Raw genomic sequence first — 20262 nt, 5'->3', positions numbered from 1 at the left:
CCATGACAAGGTGGAGTAATGTTCTACTACAGGATCAGTAAATACGATATGTAAGAACTTACAGAAGTGCAGACACAGTCGATGTCTTGTGAGATGGCATAGGAAAATGACTAAGCATTTAAAACACAGACTAAACCTGACATCTGCTGACACAGTTGACATCATTTCAGGCACCCCCTGGATTTCAAAACAATCACACCCAGAACCAACTGTGCCCACCTTGTGCCAGTTGTAAAGCCATTATTGTTTACACATTCGTGGAAGTAAAACATATTGATGTAGCATGAGTTAAGTGTAAAGTTGTGTAACATCATCGACCCCTAATGTTTTGTACAGCCAGGCTGTCAGTGTACCCCCCATACAATGTCCATTAACTATTACGAGTATTAACTTGGTATAAAAGACTCGGAGAAAAGGAAAGTCAATCCAAGTGTCAATAAAGAGGAGAGGAGAGTAAAAAAAAAAGACACAAATTAATATCTCTGTCTCAAAAAATACACTTTAATGCATATTCATGCACAGCACATTCACACTCACAGGTCTGTGGGTTCACCCTTTTATTGAGCAAACACACGGGTGAAAATAAACAGCAGACAGACACAAGGCAGCAGAAATAAATAGCGCTGGATAACAGTGACTCCCTCGACGCTAGCCTGCACAACTAAGCATACATCCAATGTGTTTCCAGGTGTATTCTTTGGCGTTACTTCGACAGGTTGGTTTGGGTTTAACAAATAAGAACATCTGGGATGGGGGTTTTCCTGCAGTCCTCATAGGGTGGGTACACAGGGGTGGAGCTGGGAGGGGAGTGTGTGTGTGTGTGTGTGTGTGTGTGTGGGGGGGGGGGGGGGGGTGATGTCCTCTCCTCCTTCTTCTTATGTACATGCTGCAGTGCAGCCAATCGTCTGTCTTGCTCAACTCCATCAACAATCTATGGTTGGGAGAGTACAGACACAGGATGAGATACTGGATACACACACCTGTGGAACAGATGGACTGTAGGCAATTTGCGAGTCGCTTTGGATGAAAGCGTCTGCTCAACGAATAAAATGTCAAATGTAATACAATCAATAAGCAAACACACACAGAGAAACAATGACTCACATTTGAAACCTAAGGTCCAGACTCCCACTGGTCCTGCTAAGGCACTGGAAGACAAGAGACAATGTGTTAGATGTTTGTTTGAGTGTGTGTGTGTGTGAATCCATTCTTCAATCTTTAATGGCAGTATCTGATGTAACCTGTCTACCTGGGTTGGATGTTCCTCCCCTCCCCTCCCCTCATCCTCTCTCTTCTCCCCTCTACCAGTGGGGGACCTCCTCTTACCCTGTTGACTCATGGTAATGTGAAGAGATCGACAGCCCTGAGCGCCATCGCACCGAAAGTCATTTTTAGAAGGCGGGTATACACACACACACACACACATACACACACACACATACACCACCCAAGGAACTTCTGCACCCCCTCACTTGAAGAGTCCTCCCATGTATGGCTGTGTCTTAGGGGGGCCACAGCTGCCTCTCCTCCATACCTCCCTCCCCCTTAACCCCCCCCCCCCCACCCCTTTGTGACATACCAGGCAGACAGAGAGACTAATGGTAAGACCTGAACTCAGAACAGAAAAGCAAGCTCAGGACCTCTCATCTTGTCACATACACCACCCTGGGACACATTTCAAGGCAGCAGTGGATCGCTGTGAAATTTGAAATGTGTCCACCATCCATTTCAAGTGGACACGTTTCAATCCACTGCTGCCTCTGTCTGGTCAAAAAGGCAAATGCACTCTCTTTCTATCTCCCTCTTTTCCTGTCAAACTGTCTTTCTGTCCTCCTACGTTTTTTTTGTCTTTCTGTCTGATCTATCTATCATCATAAATCTTCACATGGTTGGTCATTTGCAGTCCAGATCTGTATGTACAGTAGCTTCGGCTCTTTTTACATGGGCCGTAAAACACTGGGTCACATTACAGACTGGTCCTTCATGTGGAAACCATTACCCTGACCCATCCTCTGCATCATCACTCCTTCCTTCCCTCCCTCCCTCCCTCCTTCCATGTTCCTCTCTCTCTCCTCAATTTATAACCCCTCTACTCTCTCTCTCCTTCTTACTCTATATTTCCTAGCTCCCTGCCGAGCTTCTCGTTACTCCATTATTTTACTTCTTTCTCTCTCTCTCTCTCTCTCTCTCTCTCTCTCTCTCTCTCTCTCTCTCTCTCTCTCTCTCTCTCTCTCTCTCTCTCTCTCTTTCTTTCTCTCTCTCTGTCTCTCTCTCTCTCTCTCTCTCTCTCTCTCTCTCTCTCTCTATCCCTACGTTTCTGTGTGCTTTTATGATTCTCTTCCTCTCTGCAGCATTGCTAGGAGAGTTGGAGGTATGGAGGGGAGCTGGGAATAGCAAGATATGCCAGGGCATATCGCTGCACAACTTCTCCCTGGCTCTCCTTGAAAGGGAAACTCCACTGGCATTTGAGGAGCACTAAACAATCTGTCCAACAAGTACCACAAGCTGCCTAGCAGTTTGCACACATGTATAGAAACATCAAAGCAGGGCAAACAGCCATTCGCTGTTCGGTATTGCAATTTCACTAACATTAATCTTCTCCACATTACCACTTCCCAAAGTGTCTCGCTGTTGGGGTGTGATGGGGGAGGGGGTGGGGGGGGCGTGGGAGGGGTAAGACGACTTGGGGCCAAGGGGGCAAGAATGACTGTGTGTGTGTGTGTGTGTGTGAGGCTCTCACAGGGTGAGAAGGGCAGAGAGTAATGCATCTAATGTGAGGCTGTGAGCTCGATGCCAGCGAAGAGCATCAGAGGTTTGAGATTGGCCAACGCTGACTGAAGTGTGTAACTCACCTGTGTGTGTATTGGTTTTGTTTTACTCCTCCTCCTTCTCCTTATCAGCGTCTGCAACAATGACCTCTGTTGGAACAGAAGCAGGAAGGGCGACGGTCAGAAGTGACCCCCATTGTGCATGTACACCATGTGACTCGTCAACAGAACCGAATGCATCCTGTTACTTTCGGTTTAAGGTGCTACTATTCAAACTATTTCCTTTGTATCTGACCGAGTTTGTAACTGTTTGACAACAGCAGTACCCTTTATGCATTGCTTTACCAAGAGGACCTCATTTGAAATAAAGGTTTTGGATTGATTGTGCTTGCTGTCATGTCTCAGTAATGCATCGTGTCATGTAGGTGTTTTGCAGTAAATGCCCAGTCCATCCATACTCACGTTTGACCTCTAGCTTGCAGGCTACCACTGCCTCTCCGTGGGCGTTTTTGGCCTTGCAGGTGTACACGCCCCCATCATAGTTGCCGGTCTTGCGGATCTCCAGGGAGCACACGCCCTGGTTGGAGATCTGACGGTACTTGGGGTCTTCACCGATGGGAATCTGGTTCTTCATCCACATGACCTTGGGCTGGAGGATGGGGAGGAGATAGCGATTTGTAATTCTTAGACAGTGTAAAGTGTGAAATCTTTGTGCTACAACCAGTCTGTGTTGGTAATCTTAAAATGAGAAGACAAACACTTGACTTCTAGTCACAGTCTTTATAAGAACAGGTCAGTATCAACCAACTTCAGAAAGGAGCAGAATCTTCCTTTCCTCTCTGTTCCTGACAACCCCCACTTTGACCTGCTCCTCTATCCTGGCCCTGCAGACCAGTGAGGTTTACAGTCGGGGCACCAGGGGCACCAAGGGAGTAACCCCAGCCTGTCCCTGACCCCTGGTCAGGAATGTGCTGCTCTGTGATTGGTTGATGCTCCGGCAACATGGCGTTCCCGTCAGAACCCCCAGGGGATGGAATCTCCCACATCCCCTCGCCCGCTGCTTTCCTACTTCCATGGAGGACGACTGCTGAATCCACAAACTAATATCCCTGGACACTGTTTTACACCTCCAGGGGTCTAGCAGGTTCGCATGTTAGCTCTCATCACTCTACCCCTCAGTCTTATTGCATGAGAGAACCCTGTTGTCCCTGAATCAGGCTGGGTCTTAGAGACTAGAGCATCACCCTCGACCAGAGGATGAGGCTGGTTCGTAGAGACTAGAGGGATGAAAGAAGGAGTGAAGGATGGAAGGAATAAGAGAGAGAAGTAAAGACCCCAGTCAATCTGGTGACAGAAATAACTGCTTGAGGTATGGTAGACATGAGTGTCTTTCTGGACTATCTATCGCCAGACCAATAACTTTTATCTTCCACCCCCAGCCATACCCAGCACCCCACACCCCCTGGCATGCAGTTTGTCCCTCTGACCCTACCGTAGGCAGGGCCATGACTCCCATGGGTAGGAACAGAGCTGAGGGGGGAGCCACGCTAACGTGGCTAGCCTCAGGGAGTTGATTGATAAGCCCCCTTTTTCTCACAAGCTGTCAGGCTCTCATCTCTCTATCTCTTTCCAGCCTCCTTCACCCACCATGGTTCTTCTCTTCATCCAAACCCACTCCCATAGTCTGAGGGACAGTTACAGATATATATATATATACAGTTGAGGTCAGGTTTTGTCTTGACAAGTGGCGCAAAAATAGTGCCTGAACTGATACAACACAGACAGGCAACTCTTATCTCTGTGTCAAATTCCCCCCTAAACAATCTCTCACTTTCTCTGCTCGACGCTCTCGCTCGCTCTCTTGCTCTGTCTCTCTCTCTCTCTTTCCTACAGCTTCTGCTTTCTCATCTAACCTTCTAACCTCCTCTGTCCTGGGAGAGTTATTTTGATCAGGAGTTGGATGTGGGCCTATCACTGTGTTCTCTTATCTACCTCTTTGTGCTGTGGTGTCACTGGACACAGAGCCAGCAGAAGTGTGAGCCTCTCAAGAGGACACACACACACACACACACACACAATTACAGGCAAGCGCAAAGACACATGCACAAGTAGGTTTCAGACAGCTGCCGTAGTTGCTGCACATGTCGAACCCAACCCGTCCCCCTTATAGACGAGGATATGGCAAGTGCAGCTATAGGTTTACAGGTCTGAGAAGGGGGTCAGCACCAGGGTCCTCCTGGAAATGCAGGCATATCCCTGGGCATCCGTAACGAACGAGGATTTCACCACACATTCAGCAGTCATGTCATCGCTCTCTGTCAACCACACCACAAACACAAATAAATACACTCACAGAAAGACGGACACACAGACACTTTCATTCCCTACACCCTCCTCAGCTGTCCTTGAAACATGACTCTTTCTCTACCAGTCTAACACCCCTTTCCTCTCCTACCTTCATCCCTCCACGCTCTCTCTCCCCTTCCCCTCCCCTCACTCACACTCACACTGACCCCCCCCCCCCCCCCGCTTCTCTATTTCTCGCTCAGTGCTCTAAGAAGGCACCAGTTGGCCTGTGCGCTCGCCGTTGGGTCCTTAGAGAGAGCAACAGGCATGCAGCGGGCAGCCACGGCCACCTGTGAGGACCCCTCTCAGATATGCAGCAGCAACCACTGGCATGTGGCTCAGCCCATTCCCTCCGCTCTCTCTCTCTCTCTCTCTCTCTCTCTCTCTCTCTCTCTCTCTCTCTCTCTCTCTCTCTCTCTCTCTCTCTCTCTCTCTCTCTTTCTCTCTTTCTCTCTCTCTCTCTCTCTCTCTTTCTCTCTCTCTCTCTCTCTCTCTCTCTCTCTCTCTCTCTCTCTCTCTCTCTCTCTCTCTCTGCCTCTCTCTCTGCCTCTCTCTTTCTCTCCCTCTCTCAGTCTCTCTTCCTCGCGGGATGGGGTGAAGAGCCAAGGACGTTAGGACACATAATCAGCCTTGTTTCCACCCAGCAGCACCATTTGGAGAGCGAGCCATCTGCGTCAGTAAGACAACTGTAAAGATATGTTTAACCAGCGGGAGCAGCCGCCAAAGCATAGACTTTGGCTGAGACTGGGAGTCAGATGGCTGAGCGGTGAGGGAGTCGGGCTAGTAATCTGAAGGTTGCCAGTTCGATTCCCCGCCGTGCAAAAATGACGTTGTGTCCTTGGGCAAGGCACTTCACCCTACTTGCTTTGGGGGGAATGTCCCTGTACTTACTGTAAGTCGCTCTGGATAAGAGCGTCTGCTAAATGACTAAATGTAAATGTAATGTAGACTGGACTGATGGATTGAGACAATCGCATTCACATGCCAGGGCTAGCCGTCATTACTGGCTTGCTGATGGAATGGATAACTGGTAACAGAAATGGTGCCTGTAGGTGATACACCTGAAGGTTAACACACACTACTCTGTCTGTGGGACACACTGATCTGACTTCTAATCGATATTAAAGCGATATTGATTAAAAGTCCTTCAAGCGATATTGAGTCAGTGAATCTCAGCTATGTGGTGAGACAATGAGCTAAAGTCCCAAAGACATTCCTGGCACGGGGCCACACGTGACATGGATTGGATCTCAGCACATTCCTTCTGAACTTCTTACCCTGAGGTGAAACCTGAATGACAGCACTTACACCAGTTTAAGAATAACTGACAAATACCCTGACTTTCAACAGTTCACAGTTTAACCGCTGAGGTGAAAACGTTGCCAGTCATGAGGAGTCCTGTCCTCGCCCTGTCTCTCCAGATCACCAGAGCTTTGCCAGCCCTCCCAGGTATCTGAAGCGTGTCTACGCTCTGATTTGACCACTCACAGGTCACCACGGGAGAATCACGGGTAGCCAATCACGTGGCAGAATACCAAACAATCAGCAGCTGTCAACAGCTCTCTGTGGGGCATGCTGGGAAGGCCATTGTGATGCGGGTAGTTTCAGATGCGAATATAGCTAGAGGCGGTGAGATTATAGAAATGGAATAGAATTAAAATGATATCCTGGTGATTCTATTCATGCCAAATTGTACAGTGTTTGTGTGTACGCATGTCTACTTACAAGGTGAAGGGAGCCCCTCAGTGTCTGTGTGTGTGTGTGTGTGTGTGAGTGCCGGGGCCTACCATGGGGCTTCCACGCACGGCACACAGCAGCTTGGTGGTGTATCCCACGGTGGCAGCACGGTCGTTGAGGGAGGCGGTGAACTTGGGAGCCTCGCTGAAGTCATGCTCCTTGTACTCTGGTGGCTTGTAGCTGATGCCTACGACATACGGAACAACCTCAGTCGAGACTGACCACGGCAGAGAGAGAGCGAGCACGGCGGAGAGAGAGCGAGCACGGCGGAGAGAGAGCGAGCACGGCGGAGAGAGAGCGAGCACGGCGGAGAGAGAGCGAGCACGGCGGAGAGAGAGCGAGCACGGCGGAGAGAGAGCGAGCACGGCGGAGAGAGAGCGAGCACAGCCGTTAACGTCGACGACGGACCCCTTTCAGCACGTCAGGGACCGTCAGGGACAGGCGAGGCGTAGACGTTCGACATGCACCGACGCAAGTGCACTCACACAAACATGCATACATACACACACTCACACACACTCACACGCACACACAAACACACATACATACACAAACATTCAAATGGACTACCCTTGCTGTCTTAGTGTTGTCTGAGCCTCTTAAATGTACCTCAGGAATAGCTGACCTCTGGTCAGCGTTCCCTAATGATTATAGCAGAGCTAAGACTGATTTCAGGCTTGTACCCTGAAACACAAACACGCACACACACCCACACATATACACCAAGCTATCACTTGCAAAGCTTTGCCGATAAACAAGTCAGTGAGAAGCTGTGATAATGTTAAACAGTGCCACACTTAGATCACAAGATGCCGGCTATCTGGTGGTTCCCAAAATTAAGAAAAAAACAGCTGGAGGTAGGGCGTTCTCATATAGAGCGCCTCTTCTCTGGAATAAACTACCCGTCTCAATTAGGGAGTCTGATACTGTTTCGACGTTTAAAATTAGGTTAAAAACGTTATTGTTTAGTCAATTCTACGACTGTTAAAGGTAAGTATGTTACTAGTTGGAGGCAACGGGGGACGGGTTGTTTCCATCCTTATTCTTTAAGTATAACTTATTTTAGAGTTCTCTTCCCCTGGAACAGATTTCATGTTCCAAATGAGGGGGGCTGTCGCTGTCTTGGTGTGTGGGGTTGCATCAAATTCCCCTTTTTTGCTCTGTTAAATTGCTGCACCAGTCCACACTTGACCGGTGGGGATCTCATTCTATTATGACTGTAACTGTTAGCTGCTCCTGGCATTCTCTAATCCCTGCTCTCCTCTCTCTGTCCCCCCCACACACATCCCTTGTGGTGTGGGGGGTTTGAGTTGTCAGCACCTGCCTGGTCGTCGGTCAGCCAACGCTGGACCTGGTCGCGAGTCTCCCGGTCCTGTCCTACATCATTAAAGTTGAATAATGGATTTTGGTGTTTTAAAAACCCATCGACACTGTATGTTTAGCCTGTGTTCTGCTCCTCTCTCCCACTAACCGTCTCTGGAGGAGGGGATCCCTCTCTGAATTGCTCCTCCCAAGGTTTCTTCCATTTTTTTTTTCTCCTGTTGAGAGTTTTTGGGGAGTTTTTCCTTGTCTTCCTTGAGGGTTTAGGTTGGTTGAGGGGCAGTTCTATGGGCATATGTGAAGCCCTCTGTGACATGCTTGCGTGTAAAAAGGGCTATACAAATAAATTTGATTTGATTTTGATTTTGCCACACAGAAATAACTTAATGCTTGCTTTCTGATTTCCAGATCCAAAATATACACAATGCCATGTTAAGGGGTAGACTAAGGTCTTGAATGTATGAATGTATGAAACAAAGTTAATTCCAAAGTTCTATTGCAACAACATTGTCAAAGAGCATGCATCACAGGCAGACAGGGGGTAAATTGTGTTGACGGGTTTCACAATTTGAAGAATGCAGAAGGTGCAGAGTATTTCTCATCCAAATATGCTATTATGCCACAGTCACCCACTCGGTTTCTGCTTACCTATCTTCTGGATGGTAGCGGACTCTGTGGTGACGGCTGCCTCCTCGCTCATCCCAACCTTGTTCTCCGTATAGACACGGAAGACGTAGGAATTTCCCATGATGAGGTCAGAGATGGTGGCGTTTAGCCTGTGGTAGTGCTCCAGCACAGTGAACCAGTCCTGTACGGGACACACAACACAATACAACATGAGGGAGAGAAACACACCTGCTGTGTATGGGCCAAAACACTATAACACAACATCAGATGCTTCATTCAGAAACACCCTCAGTGTAAGTTGGGGGGCAGGAGGGGTATGCAGAGGACAATTATACAAGCACATGTCAAGTAGTATTTTTTTTTCAAATTTGCTTTGAAAGTTGTCTTCATTAAGAGACGTTAACAGACATAAAAAGTTAACTAGGCTCATTAATTCATTCAGCAGCTGACTGCTGGCAGTGTGTTGGGCAGTGGTGTGTGTGTGTGTATCAGTTACAGTACCATGCCACATGGTCCTGCTGTATCTATCTTGCACATGTTCACACTCCATAATGACTGGCAGCTTGTTTCCCTTTAGACTGTCGCCAAGGCAACAAGCACCCACTTTGTCACTAATTTTCTTGCATCTACAAATCTTGCCCTCCCTCACACAATCTCTGTAGCTCTGCCCTGCTCTCTTTTCACCCTCCCTTCCACTGGTTTTCTGTTTTCCCTGTCCATGCCCCTCTCAGTCCTACTCTCTCTCTCTCTCTCTCTCTCTCTCTCTCTCTCTCTCTCTCTCTCTCTCTCTCTCTCTCCCGCTCTCTCTCTCTCTCTCTCTCTCTCTCTCTCTCTCTCTCTCTCTCTCTCTCTCTTTCTCTCTCTCTCTCTCTCTCTCTCTCTCTCTCTCTCCCTCGTTGACACAGATGATCGGTCTCTTCTAGCCATCTGTCGAGATATGCTTACAGCCCCAGAAGCTGTGACTTACTCATATGTCTTAATAAGGGACAGAGCCTCTGGCCACACCCACATTTCCTCTGGCCACACCCTCCTCAGACAGAGGCTAAATCAGTCATCATATCACCTTCTACGACATCAACTCTTTGTCAGTGTGTGAGTGTGTGTGCTAGCATGTGTGTAAGTGTCTTTGTGTGTGTGTGTGTGTGCGCAAGTATGTGTGTGTGTGTGAGGGAGTGTGTACTGTAAGTGTGTGTGTCCTCCTCAGTCTCAGGGTGAAGCTGTATCCTGATATGTTGGCTCCAAGGGCGTAGTGTTAAACACTCTGAAAGCACCATGACAGGACTTTGCCAGAGTTTCTTGCCAGACTAATTTCAGACCCTTGAGAGAGACCATTAGTCATGTCACTAAAAAGCCCCCACTGTTGTTTTTGTGAAGTAAATGAATTTGAAGCCAATGTGTACGATTGGAGAACAGATGCAGACCAGGAGAGATGTGAATTTGATAGGAACAGGGTGGACCCGAGTGCACAGTTTGTCTTAGCTCCACAGGAAGTACATTTAGTCTCAGACTCATTTGAGAGTGACCTGTAGGAGTTCTGTGTGTTGCTCTCTTCACACAGAATATGTTGTTCTTCTAACCCAACTCAAAACGTGTGTGTTTGTGTGATTCTATATATGCATGTTAACACATATTTATTTTTGCATATGTGTGTGTCTGCGTGTCTCACCCCGGTCTTCTTGTCAGCCTTCTGGATGGTGTACCCGGTGACCTCTGTGTTACCGCTGTCAACGGGAGGGGTCCATTAGCTGCGTTGAAGCCCCAGGTATCCACCAGCTTCACACTGGCAGGAGGCCCTGGCAGCTCTGAGGAGACAAACATAAGCATAAATGACACACACATACACACACACTATTGCTCTCTCTCTCTCTCTCTCTCTCTCTCTGCAGTTATCAGGGTGTGACTCACCCACAATCTGGATGACAAAACTGGACTTGTCCTCAAAGCTGTCGACCTTGACGTTCATCTCGTAGACGCCTGAGTCGTCCCTCTGAGAGGTGCGGATGAACAGGATGCTGTCCTTATCGCTGTTGCGAACGTTAGCCCTCTTTGAATCCAAAGGCTCGCCGTTCTTGGTCCAGGTGACCACAGGCTTGGGCTTGCCCTGAGGGGGAGAGAGAGAGGGCCAGGTATGGCCAGATGAGTGATGCTCTCCAACCAGATGTCCATATCTAGTCTCCAGCTGAGTTCTAATACTACTGTGATCTCTCAGACCATGGCTGCTTAACATGATCTCAACAGACTTTAATTGTTTAATAGTATTGCTGGATATGCTACGATTGGCGTCAGACTGTGTTAGTACGTGTGTCGGTGTGTGTGAAATAGAAAAAGAGAGAGAACATCATTTGTAAAGAGATATGCTGAAAGAAAGACTTACATTGTAGGGAATAAGCAGGTTGATCTTCTCTCCGAGATGCTTGACAAGGCGAGTCCTGAGGAAGCGGGGCATGCGGATCTTGGGGCGATCTGGAAGGAAAGATGAGGCAAAGACTCTTACGTCTCATTCTGGCCAAAGTACTGCTGCTGCATGTTTATAACACTAAACCTTTGGCAACTTTGAGAAATCTGATTGCATTAGATGTTTATACATTCGCACAACATAAATCTGTTGGTCACTGGCTAATATTTCAGTCTAAGAGGAGACTGATTCTGACACCGGATGAGAGAAACTTGGCAACCCTGAGCAAGCAACATCATCAGCTGGAATACAAAGTAGGCAAGTTAGAAGCCTAACACCTTCTACTTGAACAACGTTGACTAAATGTGAAACATTTCAAATGTTTATCCTTCTCTTGTGAAATTAGGCAAGAACATTTTAAATGTTTTGGAAGGCTTAAAATCTTTGTTGACAGGGCATGCTAATTCAGAGTTAGCCGTCAGTGTTAGCTGGCATTAGCTTTCTGCATTGTCTGAGTACAGGGCATGCTAATTCAGAGTTAGCCGTCAGTGTTAGCTGGCATTAGCCTTCTGCGTTGTCTGAGTGGAGGCTAAGACGTGTGAGAAGTAAACTTCCAGCTTGTGTCTTCAGAGGGAGGTGACGTATGCTGAGAATGACAGGTCAACAGGACCCCAAATAGACAAGCCACTCATGGGCAACGCTCACAGGAGAATGCGTTTAAGGTGCTAAAATTAGCAACATATCCTAGGCCAGATGATCCCAGTAGCCAGACCATTATATGACTGTACCTTCTTAAATGTGTTTATTACAGTTTTTCTTTTCTAATATTGATCCTGAATTGTAGTCCATACAGGGTGCGTTCTTTTGGTTTACTGAGGACTGCAATTGTATTTGTTTGTGGTAAAATAGTGTAGGATGAGGAACTGTTAAGGGTAAACTCCAGATAGAATATTGCTTTCTGTTTTGTATCTAAGTACCATCTAAGAGAGACACAGGGGGTGGTATTCTAATAGGCAGGGTAGACAGCACTCGCATCCAAGGTCTTAAAATAACAGTGATGATTAGTACATGATGATGAGAACATTTTTTTAGATGAGCTTCCCCCTCCAAACTAAGCTGCACCACTTCACTGACTGTACGGAAAAGTGGCAATGTGCTGGTCTGTCTCTCACGAGGTCTGCTCTTCCTCAAGTTACACCCCCCAAATGTCTCCGTTAGGGGCCCATGAGTATGGGAATATCAGTTGGAAAAAAAAGCTAAGGTAAATAGTGAACTGCTAATCAGCCATGCATAGTTGCCATGGTGTTCCCAGAATCCCTTGGGGCAGGATGGTTTGGTTTAAGCAGGGTGCTGAGTGTCAGGGACACAGTCCCTGGGATGTTTGTACATAAACAGCAAATCTAAAAAGCTCACTGGGCTTACAGGATATGTGAGACCCCTTCCCCTGAAATCTCAAGCCTGTCCTCCCCCATCCATCTCCCTCCTCTCTCCTCTCCCTCCACCCCCCGTCCATCCATCCTCGTTTCGCTCTGTCCCTCTCCCTGTGCCTATCCTATTCCGAACACATTTGTCACCATACTCCTGGTGGGTATCTGTGTGAGATCACCACCAGGCTCAGGCTCAGGCAAGCATCATTCCCACACTGAGCATCTGAATCCCTGCCGGCCTCTAGTTCCTGGCTTCATGTGTAATCCCTGCTAATCAGCACACTTCCTAGCTATGTCCTGATCTGTTCCCCGGAATTACTTCGGTCGTCAGCCAGATTGTCATGGCAATAGCCAGGGAAACTTCCATGATGTGGCTTTGACTCTGGCTTGGAATGTGTGTCAGTGTCTGTTTTTGTTATTGTTAGTTTAGGTAAATGTTCATGACAGTGTTCGTGTGAAGGTGTGTGTGTGTGTGTGTGTGTTTGACAGTGTTCGTGTGAAGGTGTGTGTGTGTGTGTGTTTGACAGTGTTCGTGTGAAGGTGTGTGTGTGTGTTTGACAGTGTTCGTGTGAAGGTGTGTGTGTGTGTGTGTGTTTGACAGTGTTCGTGTGAAGGTGTGTGTGTGTGTGTGTTTGACAGTGTTCTTGTGAAGGTGTGTGTTTGCCTCAGCATGCAACAGCGTGTGACACATAGTTGGATGTTCTCTCTTTGGGGGTCACTGCTCCACAGAATCTGTCCATTAGGGTCTGGTTTCATTCTCCTCGTTTGACCAGCGCTTCTGGTTGCGTGACCACATTTTTCCCTTTTTTTCCAGCTTGTCCCCTAGGATGTCCTTCTGAGGAATGGACCACTAGGACATATCAACTCCCTGTAGACATGTTCGTTATATCCATCACGAGAGAAGGACTTTGCCTTCAATGCTGAACTTCAGTAGCATGTAAGACCAATGCCAGACCTGTTCTGTGACAGGGCACCACTACACACAACCCGCCCACCCTCCACCTCAGAACACATGCAGATACAGTCTTTTTCTGAATAGGACCATTCTAAGGACATGACAAGTGCTACAATATCTACAGAGTCAGGCCTCTCATCGCTAACTGTTTAACAGCCTCAGTGTTGATGAAAATTGTAAACAAGGAACTTAGAAACAAAGAAACACATTAGGGAATTAACCCAGACCAGAGGTGGTGTTGTAGTTAGGATTTACTAGACTGAAGCTTTGGATTGGGATCTTGATGGCCTTTGCCTCAAAAGTTGTTTTGAGAACTTGACTTAACTTCAGGTTGGTCAAAACACACAGTATGTTTGCCTCAGAGCCATGGCCATAAATGTTGTAAATCTTATGCAAGTTCACTTATCCAGCAAAAGGTTAGTGACCTGTGAGGTGGGGGCACGCTGACCGACAGCTCATTAGCCAAATGTTTTCCTGCACCAGCCTGACACAGCATTCAATCACCAAACAGTCTGACACAAGCGACAGCCATCTGGGGGAGGAGAACCAAATGGCTGTCTCAACTGTTCTTAGTTCTTTTCATAAAAAGCCTTAAGGATTTGTTACCTACATTGTAAAATAATTTTATCTAATTTAATCTAATTTAACTATTTATAAGGAAGTGTGTGTTTGTGCACATTTCCTCATGGCCTGTTAGTTCATTGGCAACCCTTTCAAGTGTGTGTTTAAGTCGTGTGTATATACTTGAGTATAATTTCATGCTAATGAAAGGTGTTGTCAGCGCGAGCCTTGGGGATTTATGTGAGTGCAGCTGGGACACTCATCTATGTCCTGGCACGGACCAGCCCTCGTCCGCAACACGAAGACAAGACGGATAGGTCATAAGTCACCAGAATAAACCAGTAGTAGATTGTAAAGAATATTTAGACACTCTAAAAGTCATACAGAAAAAAAATACAGTTGAGACCCCAAAATCCCTAAAGCTAATCCCATTCCTTAACCCTTGTGTTATCTTCGGGTCATTCTGACCCATCAGTCATTGTGACCCACCGTCGTATTGCGACAGATTTACCGCATACAAAGACAAAGTGAAGCATTTTCTTTTAACAGCTAGGCTGTCTCAGACCCCCCACATTGCAAAGGTTAAAAGAAAATTATTTTAATTTGTTTTTGTATTGGGTAAAATTGGGTAAACACAACGATGGTTCGTTATGAACCTTTGGGTCATGTGACCCGAAGGCAGCACGAGGGTTAATATCATTCTTCTGACGGCCATAAATGACCTTGGGAACATAATGATTGTGCCCCCTTGTAATAAAAAAAACGAACAAACAAATGCATTTTAAACGGCCAACCATCAGTTAATTCCCAAACTCCGGCACCCACACCGGGACCTTCCAAGTACTCACCGACAACCTCCCGGATGTGCACAGGCTCGACCAGGGCGGCGGCCTCACTGCGGCCACCGGCATTAACGGCCACCACGCGCACGTTCAGCAGGTCACCGGTTGTCAGATCCTTGAGCACGAGGCGGTTTGCCACAGTGAGTTCTGCGTTGGCCACGACCCATTCAGTGGCTGTAGAAAAGCACAGGGTTAGCATTAGCATGTGGGCGATATTGGTCATAGGATTATTACACAGAGGGATATACAAGTATAGGGAGTTTTTTTGTCTCTTTTGGGGTGGGGAGGGCGCAAATGGAAAGATAGCAGGTTCTATAAAAAGAGGAACATAGTTTTCTAATTAACATTTCCATGGAAACCATTTTGCAAGCCAATACTTTCCATGACACTGAAACTTAATGAGGACATTAAGTGTTTTATTTCCTGTTGACACGCGTTTACAAACACTACACCCATAAGTGGGCCGTTCTGGACGCCATGTAGCAACTTCAGAAGGCCTGATGTCATCAGAGCTAAGCGGGCGCTTCTAAAAGTGGCGCTTAGGGGATAAGGTGACAGCCGTCGAAACTCTCTCCTTCCCTATACGGCCTCGGCCCTGCTACGAGTCACTCTGAGGCCCTGACACTCTGAAGACAGGTGCAGCCCATAGGCTAATGCAAACACACACACTGACAGGCCTGCACACACTCTGACTCGTACACTCACGGCCACATACAACACCAGGTTTGGGGGTGTGTTGAACCGAAGCTCACCTCCATCTTTGCAGTACTCAATGGTATATCCATCCAGACCAGAGTCTCCAAGGACCTCTGGACTTCTCCATTTGATGGTGAGACTGGTGTCGTTCACATCCTCCACAGCCACGTTCAGAGGAGCACTGGTGGGTTCTGCAACGAGGTCAGACCACAAAACAAACACAAATCAACCATGGGTGACCATAGTGCATATGTGTCATACTACACGCAACTGTAGGCCTAGAATGAGATGTATGATTGGCGAGTGACACAGTAAAGCCATAAATGTAAGGATTCTTCATGAAGTCATCTAGCATTTTAAATGGACTTCCGAGTGTTTTCAACTGAAATGATTTCAGGATGAGTTGACAGCTGTTGTTTTTCTTGGCTTTCTCCGATGGTCTATTTTCTAAACCACTCATGCATCATCTCCTGCTAGCTGTGTGTACAACCACGGTGGCATTGGCCAAGAATAGCCAGTGGGGCTCTCGATGGAGCCTGGACCTGTAGTTTGGTTTTACCTGCAGGAGGTGGTGGTGTGGGGGCCTTGGGTGGCTCTTCTACAGGGGCAGGTTCAGCTGGAGCAGCTAGTATTACAGGGGAAAGGCTGTTAGGTTTATGTACACATTATAGAGATTGACGCAAGCAAAGACGTCTGCCCCCAAAAATAATATTCTACCACAAAGCTTAAATTCCACCAAATTCTTTCATACCAGTCCATCTAGTTAGATGGAAATGACTGACAGGCTAGGTGTAAAATCATACTGGTACACTACATGTCTATTGGTTTACTATGTAGCATACGGGATTTGTTCATAAACTATAAACTTCATTATACTCTAGGTATTAGACTGGACCTCATGCTGGGAAGACAAGCATATAACATTATTGTAGAGCTTTAAAGTTATTGGTTTAAGTGCCAGTTGGAGGTCTTTGTAAAATAAATTCAGCTCATCTTAGTAGCAGTTACCCATTTGGTTGGTAGTACACTTTCTGTGTAACTTGTTTGCCAATTGTTGTTCACATCCAGTAGATTTTTAATTGTAGAAATGTGTTCTTTCTAATGGTGCCGGGGGTCGACATGAAAATATTAGGTGATTGGTTGGTTGTGTTATTTCTTAAGGTTAGAGTTGCGGTTGTGGTTGAGGTGTACCTTCTGCAGGAGCCTCAGCAGCTGGGGCAGCCTCAGCACCTTCAGCAGGGGCAGCTGGTGTTAAAACAATGTTAGATGAGCCAGTTAATAAAGGGCATTGATTATGAAAAGAACAAACTAGGCGTAAATGTGGTATTGGTAAGTAGAGTCATCTACTATCCTAATGAAGCAAGCAGCGGAGATGGTACAGGACAGGTGTTTGTGTGCTTCACGACAGGGACTCCGATGGCATTGAGTGACAAAGACACACACACACTTTATCTTATTTTCTAACTGCCTCTTTCACATACTCTCAAGGCTTGTTAACATGGCAAACACAAACAGTAAGAGGCAGTGTGGTCACGCTGGTACCGCTCTGTAACCACAAGGCTAAGGACACACACACACCACTTCAAGATACCAAACACATGTGGTACCGACACACATACCATCACGTAGTAGTAGTGTATGAGATGACTGAAACACTTTTATGACAGAAACACCACCATGGCTAATTGTGAGTGACACACATACAAGTGTGTTATACAGAGGGACACACAGCAAGTGTGTGTGTGTGTGTCCCGGAGGCGTGTGTTTACCATCTGCGGGAGCGTCAGCAGCTGGAGCAGCTCCTTCCTCTGCAGGCGCGGCAGCGGCTGGGGTTAAAGGTTAGATGGGCGTCAGCTAATGCTAAGTAGCAATGATACGCAAAGAAACAAAACAGGAAGGAAAGGTTTTTGGGAGTGTGTTTGATGAGTGAGGGATGAGATGCAGCTATGAAGGAGAGACAGAGGGAAGGAGAGAGGCCTGGAAAGCAATGGAGGACAGAGAAAGGTGACAAAGGCTTGGAGGGTGGGAGTTGAGAGACACAGGAGAGGGAACATACTACAAGGATGAACCATGTACGTAAGGATGAGGCAGCAAAGTAAGGGGTGAACGAAGCACGTGTATTCAGACGCCCGCCGACTAAAGCAGGTTCTGGGGTACTCAGATGGTGTTCATAGGGGTTCATACTGTGTCATGTCAGGAGTGTGAGGGGTTGTGTATGGGTGTGTGTGAGGTGTGTTAAGCCCTGTGGTGGTCAGGTGCTGTGTGGTCAGTGGTGGGTCAGGGATCGGGGGGGGGGGGGGGTTTACCCTCTTCAGCAGCCGAGGCCCCCAGCCAGGGGGCCTCACCCTCTGCAGGGGCTGCAGCCTCCTCGGCAGCAGGGGCAGCTAGCGTTAGACATCAGACATGTTAGACACACAGTTTGACTGCATGGCTGCAGCAGGTGAGAGAAAGGTTAGCAGAAGCCTAAAGGAAAATGCACTGGATACAAATGCGCTGGATTTATAAATGCAATTCATCGTGAATGTTAGGGTTGATCTAAAGTGTGAAAAGAACCATGGGAACTGTAGTTTTTGTTAGTTAGCGGAAGTAATGATCCTTGATGACCAAAGCATTGAATTACTGTACTCATAGGGTTAATACTGTACCTTGTGATGACAAGAGGTTAGAGTATTGCCGTTTTTCTAGAACCAGGGTTCTTGATATGTGTGGAGTTCTATTTTTACCAAGACTTTTACCATTGAGGAATAAAGCATGATCAAGAGGTGGGGTAAGAGGTTATATGGAGGGTCTGTGGTCTGGAGGGGGAGAAGGGTTACCATCAGCTGCGGGGGCCTCGGCAGGCGCGGCATCGGCTGGCGCAGCCTCGGCAGGCGCGGCCTCAGCAGCGGCGGGAGCGTCAGCCTCCTCAGGCGCGGGCGCGGCTGAGGTTAATAAAGGGTTAATGTTATAACGGGCTCATGCACGATTCAGCTTCAACTTATGTTCAGGTGTATTTTATCACCCTTGTCCACAGGAATGAAGTGTATGCTGTGCACGGACGTGTTTAAATTTATTTAGGCTGAACATCTCAAAGACTCTTTGAAGAAAAGCGTCCACCAAATGCATAAATGTATTTGTGAACCTTATCCATTAGTGGGAAAAACTTGAAACAAGCTCTATGAAATGATCAGTGTCTAAATATACAGAAATATTAAAGTATCCGGAGCAATTGCATTGACACTTCAGCATGAATCTCGTTGGTTGGGCATGCAGCAGAGACATAAGACATGTTGAATTCCTCAGGATTGGTAACCTGAATGCAATGACTGTTAAATATCACAGTAAACGTTTGATTTTACCCTCGGCGACTGGCTCGTGAGCTGCTTCGGGCTCGGCGGGTGCAGGCTCGGGCGCAGGCTCGGGCTCAGGTTCGGCCGCAGGAGCAGCTGGCGTTAAGCGTTAGATGCCAGTAGTTAGTAATAGCAGATACATAGTCTATGGAGCCCTATGGTCTTAGAAGACAACAGTAGCGCGACAAGAGGTCAGTCAGATTGTCTAAGCAGTCAGATAATCAATTTGCATGAGGCGCAGGCTTCTGAGCGACTATAGCAAAATGTTATCTTCAAAATAGCGTCTGTTGCTTAACCAAGCGGTTTCAATTTTTCATTGGTCAAAGTTAACTTTTCTTTCTGGAAACGGGACTTAACATTCAGTTCACATGCATGAGATTGGCCTTTTCTTGGTCAAAATTCACAGACTAAACATCGTTCATTATTCTAGAAATGCTTGGTTTTACATGTTGGACATAAAAGGGTGAAGCACCACACCTGGAGCGGGAGCCTCCTCAACGGGGGCCGGGGCGGCTTGTTATCCAGTTAAGATTGTTAAGGTTATGGGTTATTACAGTGAGATACTGTCTTATAAGTACATTCGAGTCTATCGACACTTCCATGCAGTATTCTAGAAAATAGGCAATTAGTAATTGTTGGGCAGCATTAGTTGAGTGGTTAGTAAAGTTAACCTTAAATTATATGAGGTTTGGCACCAACGGTGCTTTTAAGTCCAGGAACCAGAAGCGCTACCTTCCGCTGCGGGAGCCTCCTCTGCGGGCGCGGCGGGGGCAGCCTCTGCTTCAGGAGCTGCTTCCGCGGGGGCCTCTGCGGGAACTTCGGCTGGCGCAGCCTCCGCTGGGGCCGCCTCCTCTGCAGGTGGAGCTGGTTTGTCTGACATGGTGCTGATGATACCCGAGGGAATGGCCAATCCTCTGGATTAAGGACCCTGGTGGGACTTCAGGTAATATATATAGCGTTTGTGGGTTAGCCCTAAAATGGACTCCTCCCCTTTGATGGCTTTATATATAGCCGCACGCGATCTGCCTGACAGCCCTTTACACCCAGCTGTGCACCCACACCAACTTATTTTCCGCCTGAGCCATAGAATCAGTTGCCGTGTAGAAGACTGTTCAGGTAATACGGAAGGCAAGTATATCAGTTGGAAATCAACAGACAGCACATACATTTCCTGCGAGATCAAATGTTATGAGCTGAGCTCCATGTTCAACCTGCCCTATTGTGCCACGGGCACAGCATCACTGTTGAGAGGTAATGAT

At 47.3% G+C, this 20262-nt stretch overlaps 1 protein-coding gene across 1 annotated transcript; it reads right to left on the bottom strand.

Moving 5' to 3' along the window:
* Window positions 1-481: 481 nt before the first annotated feature.
* On the bottom strand, window positions 482-19898 carry LOC134019269 (myosin-binding protein H-like). Its single transcript, XM_062459969.1, is given in 15 exon segments — window positions 482-931; window positions 1105-1148; window positions 2853-2918; window positions 3231-3417; window positions 6902-7038; window positions 8820-8979; window positions 10465-10541; window positions 10544-10600; window positions 10704-10899; window positions 11173-11261; window positions 14985-15152; window positions 15731-15865; window positions 16234-16299; window positions 17444-17500; window positions 19736-19898. Coding segments are annotated over 13 exon segments (1521 nt in total). The 5' UTR covers window positions 19884-19898; the 3' UTR covers window positions 482-931; window positions 1105-1148; window positions 2853-2874.
* Between the last annotated feature and the right edge of the window lie 364 nt (window positions 19899-20262).

Source organism: Osmerus eperlanus, chromosome 4 (genome assembly GCF_963692335.1).
Source record: "Osmerus eperlanus chromosome 4, fOsmEpe2.1, whole genome shotgun sequence".
NCBI lineage: Eukaryota > Metazoa > Chordata > Actinopteri > Osmeriformes > Osmeridae > Osmerus > Osmerus eperlanus.
This window is presented reverse-complemented; position numbering and strand designations above follow the sequence as displayed.